The 9,267-nt window shown below is 42.7% G+C and overlaps 1 protein-coding gene across 1 annotated transcript in view; it reads left to right on the top strand.

Annotated features, from left to right (window-relative positions):
* The first annotated feature begins 243 nt into the window (after window positions 1-243).
* KAT2A (lysine acetyltransferase 2A) overlaps window positions 244-9,267 on the top strand; it is a 32,209-nt gene continuing 23,185 nt past the window's right edge. Inside the window, exons 1-4 of the mRNA XM_083146897.1 lie at window positions 244-597; window positions 7,441-7,564; window positions 8,434-8,579; window positions 8,664-8,753. Of these exons, the coding sequence (XP_083003023.1) occupies window positions 334-597; window positions 7,441-7,564; window positions 8,434-8,579; window positions 8,664-8,753 (624 nt within the window). The 5' untranslated portion in view covers window positions 244-333. The remainder of the gene's footprint in view (window positions 598-7,440; window positions 7,565-8,433; window positions 8,580-8,663; window positions 8,754-9,267) is intronic.

The following is a 9,267-nucleotide window of genomic DNA, read 5'->3' as shown; positions in this document are numbered from 1 at the left end:
CTGCCAGGGATGGCCATCGGTGCAGACGCCATCGATGGCGATTCTGCACCCAGCCATCAATCAGTGTTTTTACTTGGTCATGTATATTCCCCTTTTTTTCTTAAAACGAACAGAGGTTCCGTCTAAAAGATCCGTATCTTCTAACTGAGAGCTCCGGTGGATCGAGGCTCAGCTTAATGATCCGTTTTGGTGTGATAACGGCAGGGCGATGGAATTGCAATAAAACTACAATTCCCAGCGTCCCTCTCGCCTCGCACATGCGCGGTGACCTGCAGATGGCCTGGCTTGGACTGCGCAACTTTATTGAATTTGCGCGCGGCGTACATCGTTGCTATGGCTGAGCTGGTCCAGGCCTCGCAGTCCAGGAGCAGTGTGCAGCAGCAGCCTCCAGCCAGCGGCCAGAGCGGGACCTCCGTCGCTGCGGCGGCTAGCAGCTCCACCACCAACAACACCACCACCACTAGCAGCAGTAGTAGTAGTGATCCTGCCCGGCCCGGCCTGAGCCAGCAGCAGCGGGCCAGTCAGAGGAAAGCCCAAGTCAGAGCCCTTCCCCGGGCCAAGAAGCTCGAGAAGCTTGGAGTGTTCTCGGCGTGCAAGGTACGCGAGGGGCGTGATGTCCTCTGCTGCATTGGAGCTGGGTAGAGTGCTTCCATTAATTGTTGATGTTTGATTTTTATTATGGTTACCAGTTATATGGAAGGTACAGTTACTAAAACAGTAAGTATATAGGGATATAGAGGGGAGGTCACAGTTGCACCCTGAATGCAATTTGCATTCATTGATAAAAGCTCATTTAGGCTACCCGGAAACCGCATAAGCGCACTTTGTATCCATTGACTATACTTACCTTGCAGAAGCGTATTGGGAAAAGTATCCTGGCACCATGTTTCTGTAGACTTGTGTGAAAGAAAACATTTGAAAAATGGTACAGCTCATGGCAGCTTAATGGTGTGTACCCACAGTGCTAGTTCCATGTGATGTGATGTGATCAGATTAGATTGTATCAGGATCGCATTGCACGGTATGAATGCGATCTGCATACAACTTTGACTATATAGTGCAGTTCTGCACTACAGATGTAGCGCCGGCGCAGACACGACTGGGATGCGCGAGCATCCCAGTTTACTGTTGGAGGGGGACGGGAACCCTGCCAGTCTCCGCTTCAGGGAGGGAGAGGATCGTGGCGGTGTAGTGGCAGGGGGAGCTCCGTTGTAAGGGGATGCACGTGGCGAGTCCACCGCCAGCCCCCGCAATGATGGAGCCGGCTCCATCTTTATGTAGGCTATGCAGCCAAGACTTTCTGCTTGCGATACGTGAATGCACATTGGGTGGGATAGCAAGGGTTAAAAACCCATGCGATCCCGATGAGATTTTGACTATATAGTGAAAATCTCATGCTGATTGTACCCGTGTGTACACAGCATAAGAAGCGGAGGCTTGTGTCAGGCTACAATGCACAGTTCTAACTAGATGCTAGCACTTTACTGGAGTCTACTGCACATTCGCAGGTCTCCGGTAACATGGTGTCTGCTTCTCTGCTGTGTATGCTGTAATCTCTGCGCCATTGTTTGGTATTTGTGAAGCATTGACATGGTATTCGGAGAGTTTATAATATGATTGTGGCGTGGGACCCCCTGCACCCAGAGGCAGTGTGCACTGCATACAATATTGAGATGCAACTGGACCCACTGATCTGACATCCAGGCTCACTCGGAATCAAATCCAAAGGGTGTAAGTCATAGCATACCAATGTTAAATGCAGAAGTCAGACCTTTAAGGAGAAAGTGATAAATAAGTACAATCAGAACAGAATGATGTAGTGTTCCTTATACCATTTCATATATAAACCCCATTTTTAACTTGGCTTAGACCCTGGATGCAGAAAAACAGGCCTGTGTGGCCTGAACCCCCCTGCAAGTGCCAGCCTGCCCCACCTGTGTGGCCTGCACCCCCCTGGGTGGGGGTAGTCGACACACGCGCGGGGGGGGGGGGGGGAGGGGGGACGGCTCCAGTGCTGTGAATATTTAATGAGAGTTTATTAAATATTCACTGCGCTGAATTTAGGACCCAACTCATTGGCTGGGTCCTAAATACCGTTTCAGAGCCGATTTTGATGCCAAAATACCGGGTCTGAAACGGGTAGGACCCTCCATTTTAACAGTTTTACAAAATCGGCTTTTGTAAAATGGTTAAGTGGTCCTGCACCTTTCAGACCGCACAGATTACCGTTTTAAAACGGTTACAAATCTGCAAAATACCGGTTTTTAAGTGCGGTCTGAAAGGGGCATTATTGTGTGTGGTATAGTATGCAAAAGGTTTTTCGGTGTGTGGCATAATGTTTAATGGGCATTGTGGCATGTGGGTATGTGTAATGGGTATGTGACGTGTAATAGGCATTATGGTGTTAGTTTTTGGCGTACACTGTCGCTATTTTTTTTCTGGCTCCTACATTTTCATCCTGGCTCCTAGATTTTAAAAAAATTTGTCAAGCCCTGCCTTATCCAAATATCCGTTATCCAAATTATTCCGAAAACCATACATTCCAGAAAGCGAAAAAAAAAGTATTTTTTTTTTGCTAAAAAACTTACTGGGGACATCTGTAACAGCACTACTGAGGACATGATATGTAACTGGCACTATATATGTACAAGAAAATGATTGCTTGCCATTCAAAGTCAGTGTCTGAGATAGTACACAAACTTTGTTTCATGTTTTGAAACCTTGTTTTTTAAATAAATAAAATATATTTGTGCGTATTTCATGTGGTTGATGTGTTTATACAGCATAAATGCAAGATACTTCAAAATACATAATTGAAATATTAAAATATTCTGAAATACAGAATAATCCGTTATCCAAAATTCTCCTGTTGCAATAGCAGGTGTTTAATTGCTATGAAATTGCATGTCTATTATATTTGGCGTACTGTGGTTAACTTAAAGGATCTGTTCACCTGAAATGTGATTTGCTTTGAATTACAAAAAAGGGAAAAATATTTGCAGGTACCATCAGAGAATATTCAGCTGGGCATACACTTATGCAACTTCTCTTCTCAGAGAAGTCGCACAATTGCATGAAAAGAGCAGAAATTTCATGTGAATTGCCCTAATGTATGTATAGGGGCCTTAAAGCTGGGTGGCTGAGAGGTGTGACATCAATTACAGACATATCGTCAATGGTCCATATATCTGCAGATATATTTAGCCATCTGGATGTGTACGGGAGGTTGTTTTATGTAATTCCCATTTACATGCATTCTACTAGATTTTAAAACAAGTGAGTCTGAGGCCATTTATACCCCTTTTACACTGCACTTTTAAAACGGTATATTGCCGTTTTTTTTCCTTTCTAAAACGTTTAAGGCTGCAGTGTGAAGGTGCCAGAGTTGATTTACCGGTTAAAGTTAACTGTTATTTCAACACGTTTAAAAAGCAGAGTCCTACACGTTTCAAAGCCGTTTTTTAGGCAGTGTGAATGGCTCTATTTCTATGGCTTGAAACGTGTCCCTTGGGGGTTAAACAGGTTTGGTATTAAATGCTTTTTAAAACGGTTTTCACCTGCAATGTGAAAGGTCTTAAGGTTCAGACCCGTTTTAAAGTCCCAATTAAGAATACAGGGTCAATACCCGTTTCTGTGATGTAAAAGCAGTACTATAGTAATGTGAAAATTACTTTTCAAACCTCTGTAGTTTGTTCCAAGTGAATCCCCTTTTTTTTTTTTTTTTTTTTTTTTGGTGCATTGGCATATAATGACTGTATAATCTCCTCACATGTGAGTTTACTAGTAAACTGCAGTCTGCAGTTGAATGTCTTTCTTGTTTCATGGTTCTGTGCTAATTGATGTCTCCCAAGAATACTCAGTTGCACCTAGAAAGCTTCTCGCAAGGAAGTGGTTCCAAAATGTTCTTGTGTCATAGTACCCCTAGAGTATCGGCATACTTTCCCCACAACCCTAAGCTAAAGTTTCTTATTGAGGAATTTAGTTTTTTCAATTGTTTTAGTAAAATTTTGCTTACCTGCCATCCTTAAGGCCCCCATACACTATGCGATTTGGGCCCGATGTCACCCGATTTGGATGACATCGGGTCATGAAATTGGCCCAAATCGCATGTGTAGACATCCCGTCCAACCCGATGCGCTGTCCCATGCGGATCGGAGTCGGGAGGTTGGACCGGCTACACATAAGATTTGCTAAATCTTATGTGGAGCCCGGCAGGGGAAGCTGGGTGGCGGACACAGAGGCGGCAGGCAAGGGACGCCGGTGAGCCGCCAAGATGAGAGCCGGGCGGCCAGTGATTGCTCTCAACCAATCAGTGGCTTCCCCTGCCCGGCTCTCTGTTCCCCTCGCCGGCTTCCCCTCATTCCTGCCTCTGTGTCCGCCGCCCCCCTGCAGCTCCCCGGGAGTTGCATGTGATAAATCGCATGCAAATCTTGGCACATCAAGTGCCTAATCGTGTGCGACCCCTCCCAGGGAGCTGCCAGGGCAATCAGGTCACACTTTTTCTTAGGACAGGTTGGACTAATGTATGGGGGCCTTATGATTCAGTTATGTGTTGGTAGACAGTATTGTGCTCTTGTTTGTTATGTTTTATTTACAGGTACCAGAATTAACCATAAATAATTTGATTTGAGCATGGACTCCCATCCCATTTCCCTAGTGGAAATTAGAGATGTAAATGGATCTAATTATGGGAGTTCCCAATATGTCTGAAGACTGTGGTCAGCCAAATGGTGCCATCCTTATTTTTTAACCTTTTGCATCTCCCAATTACTTTTAGGGTATATTTACTAACATGTGGGCTTATAGAATTGAAGATGTTACCCATAGCAACCAATAATATAATTTATCTAGCACCTTTAAAAAAAAAGAATATCTGGAACCAGGTTGCTATGGGCAACATCTCCACTTCTATAAATCTACCCCTTAATTTTGGAATCAACATTATTTATTATTATTATTCAATTCTAAATTTAGTCCTCATAAATGGTGCTGTAGTATTTTATTTTAGAGTTAGAAAATGTTTTTTCGTTTAAACCATTTCTTGTGCATGAATGTTTTAATGGGGGGAAAAAATCTGCTTATATACCGTAAATACTGTGAAATGTTGCTATGTATTAGAAACTTTTCTTTTTAATTCTTTCTTTTTAATTTTGAAAAAAAATTGCAACATATAGAAAAATGTCATAACATATATAAAATAACAATTCCTGTTTTGAGAACTGGACATTGTGTACTCCTAAAAACCACAATACTGTTTATATTCTACATACCAAGCTGGTACACCCAAAACCTCAAAGGAACAAACAAATCAATAGTGACTTGTACAAAAAACTGAAGGGTAGATGTATGAAGCAGTGATAAAGTGCCTGGTACTTTATCACTGGCCAATCAGCTCCTGACTGTTCAGTTACAGGCTGGGTTTAAAAAGGGACAGTTAAGAGTGGATTGGCCAGTGATAAAGTATCAGGCACTTTATCACTTCTCCCTTATCCCTGTTTCATACTTCTACCCCTGAGTGTTTATGGAGGAGGGAAAGATTAGTCAAAGAAAGGAGGTGAAGGAAAATTAGGTGGTCAATAAGGATTTTAACCAATCTGATTATATACAGCTATACCTGGTGCTGAGGCACTAGTGCTTTGTAGAAGGAAGAAGACTTGACCTCCATTCAGTGAAGCCAGATGTCAATAAATACAGAGTGCTTCTCCAGGTCTATATGATCTTACATCCTCCATGTTTATATAAAAATCCAATCTGTAGCACCAGTCCCATATTGAAGGAGCCAACACTGACCGCCAACTGAATAAGACAATGGGATTGATTCAGACCTGTTAGCAAGGCTGCAATTTCTGCAGATGGATAAAACCATGCTGCATTGCAGTTGGAGCATATATAACATCTGCAGAGAGAGTTATGGCCCCCATACACTTGTCCGACTTGTCCTGAGGACAAGTCTGGTCCAGTTTCCCCTGCGCACCCCAGGAGAGCCCACTATTGATTTGGCACTTGCTATTATTTACATGGGATAAATCACATGTGATTTATCCCATATAACCTCCCGGAGAGCTGCTGGTGCAGGAGATTGAAAAAACAAACAAAAAAAAAACCCTGGTGAGCTGAGCACCCAGGGGTGACCATGCAACGGCAGGGCGGGCAGTGTCTGGGAAGCGCTGAGCTGCATTGAGTGCGCTTGGAATCATAGGTGAAACACAAGCGATTTTACACTTTTTTTAATCTGATTTATTGTACAGATATGTCAGATTTGGATGAAAACCGTAGTGTTTGGGCACCTTTTTAGCCTTGGAACATCTCCCCCAAAATTATTTCAGCCAACAGTCCTATATTGTTTATGTAATAATATATGTCAGAGTGGTGTTTACAGTACCATAAGCCCAAACTCTTCTGGCATGTACAATTCTAGGGTTTAAGATAAGAGGAAGTGTCTGTTGTAAAATGTGATTAAAATAAATGATGCGCCTCATATTGTTTTTAAAAAGAACTTTCGGTTCTGTGCAATACATTGTCGCAGGTAGTAATACAGATTAGAACAGAACTGATAAAAGGCTGTACGACTCATTTAAGGAGTTTGCCCCATGCTGCCAATCACTGAGGCTCCGAGCAGTTGGAAGACTTTGATGTTTTCTTGGAATGATACAGACTTCTTGAAAACATCGGGGCCAGTCCAATTAACTTGCCCTGGCACACAACTGTAGCAATGGAGTGCAAAGCATCGGCACCCGCCCTTCAAAACGGCTTTATCTTTCCCTAGATGCACAGGTTTTTTGATTGCAGCCTTGTGGGGCATCTCGCTGTAACTTACTCACTGTGGTGGGAACATAAATGCTAATAGAATTGGGACAATTGTGTCAGTCAATGAAAACCTGATCACCCAGCAGAAGACATTGGGGTTTATTCTAGTTCATTCTTTCTGACAAAATCCTTCTTAGATGGACAAAACCATGTGCACTGCAGGGGGGCAGATGTAACATGTGCAGATAGAATTAGATTTGGGTGAGTTATTTTGTTTCTGTGCAGGGAAAATACTGACTGCTTTATTTTACACTGCAATATAGATCTCACTTTGAAGAAAAACCCCACCCAAATCTAATTCTCTCTGCACAAGTTACATCTGCCCCACCCGCAGTGCACATGGTTTTGTCCATCTAAGAAGGATTTTGTCAGAAAGAATGAACTAGAATAACCCCCATTGTTATGTATAGCGAAAGAACAATGCATTGACTCACTGGAATACCATTTGTCAATAAGTTGCATGAGTGTTTGGTATTAATGAGAGGTTTTGCCATTCCCTGACCCATATGGTCACTCAAGACATTTTGGCGACCATTATATACATGGCATATAGTTATACGTTTGTAGTTTTGACAATCTCAAGAATGCTATACTGAAATGATATATAAATATATTATCTCCTTATTGTGTCAGGCAAATGACATCTGTAAATGCAATGGGTGGAAAAACCCCAACCCACAGACCGCACCAAGGATGGATCTTCAGCAACCTGCAGCCAGCTTGAGTGAGCCATGCCGGAGCTGTGGACACTCGCTAGGTATAGAATCATCAGGCTTTCTATCAACTTCTCATCTTGGATCAGTAATTGAATTCACTATGAGTAAAGGTGGAACAAAACTGGGAAGACTACCCGACACCATTACTTTTTGATAGTCATGCATCCAGATGTAGGATGTAGTGTTCCTGCTACGCTGTACCTGTCGATTTTGAAATTACATGAGTGGAGCGTTTGGGGGCAGCCCAGCATCCCTGTAAGTGCTGGGTATGTGAGCATGGTTCATGACCCAAGGCCATGCCCTCCCCAAGTGGACCCCCCCCCCCCCCCCTTTTGGGTAAACATTATAAAGGTCTCCACTTCATAATGATATGTTATTTGTAATTGTCCTGTTTTATTAAACCAAGACATGTGAAGGATTTCTTGCCACTATCATAAAAACATTTTTAGACTCTATTCGGGCCATATGCAAATGTTTTCACGGTTGCAGACACTACAGGGAGCCCAATGGCGCCATTCAAATGTAGCTTTGTTGCCTTTAGACCTGTGGGCCACATTCAATTGGCATTTCAAGCTTGATCCCCCGTCTAAAGTGACAGGAGATCGCCAGGTTATATGCAATTGATTTTTATTTGCCGTGCTAATTGCGCTACTTATGCCGCACATATCGGCTAGACCCAACCGCACGATTGGGCACAACAACAAAATGGCTGACTGTCCATGGATTTGGGCTCTCCACCCCAGAACATCCAGGCACTTCCAACAGAGTTACATTTAAGTAGCTCTGTTGGGCGCCCCGTAGTGGCTGTCGGTGCAAAAATATTTGAATATGGCCCTATTAGTATATCTCTGTACTTTGGTCACTTGTTAAAAAAAAAAATTGATATGAATGTACTTGCTTTGCACTATAGCTGACCACGTGTCACATCTAGAAAATGTCTCTGAGGATGAAATAAATCGTTTGCTGGGCATGGTAGTGGATGTAGAGAACCTCTTCATGTCTGTACACAAGGAGGAGGACACAGACACCAAACAAGTTTACTTTTACCTGTTTAAGGTGAGATTTGGCTCTGCCGCTTTTATCTGTTCTGATTACGTTACAGCCATCTTAATGACCTAATTGTTTTTCATTTTCTTGCAGCTTTTAAGAAAATGTATCCTACAGATGATCCGACCAGTGGTAGAAGGCTCTCTAGGTAGTCCACCCTTTGAAAAGCCAAATATTGAACAGGTAATTTGTACTACAGGTTGAAAAGCTTACGCATAATGTCAAAGTATGGCAGAAAGGTATTTTGATATTTTTGTTTATGGTTTTCACAAAGTAACTGGCCAATTGCAGCAAACTTTCACAGATGTGAACCACATCACCTACTGATCTTCAACCACGCCAGCATAACCTAGACTGTGCTGGCCAGAATTTGTGTAGTCTGGCAGGGGTTAAATATATGCAGTAAAACCGTTTCATGGGAAATACATTTAGAACTTTTAAAAAGAGATAAAACAGGTGGTACCTCTCTTTAGCTTCTAAGTAGAAATTAAGATCACATTCCCAGTTTAAATGCATCAGAGGGTACTGCTTTCCTAGCACGGCGCCCACGATTAGCATCGCATTAATCGCAAGCATCGCATGCATCTTATGTGTTTCTGCACCATAAGATGCATGCAATGAAAGTATTTTTTTATCTTGGGCATTGTAAATCGCATGCATTGTATACTCTTAAACATACATACAATGTATGCGATGG

This window comes from Crinia signifera, chromosome 6 (genome assembly GCF_055691185.1).
Source record: "Crinia signifera chromosome 6, ASM5569118v1, whole genome shotgun sequence".
Classification (NCBI taxonomy): Eukaryota; Metazoa; Chordata; class Amphibia; order Anura; family Myobatrachidae; genus Crinia; species Crinia signifera.
This window is presented reverse-complemented; position numbering and strand designations above follow the sequence as displayed.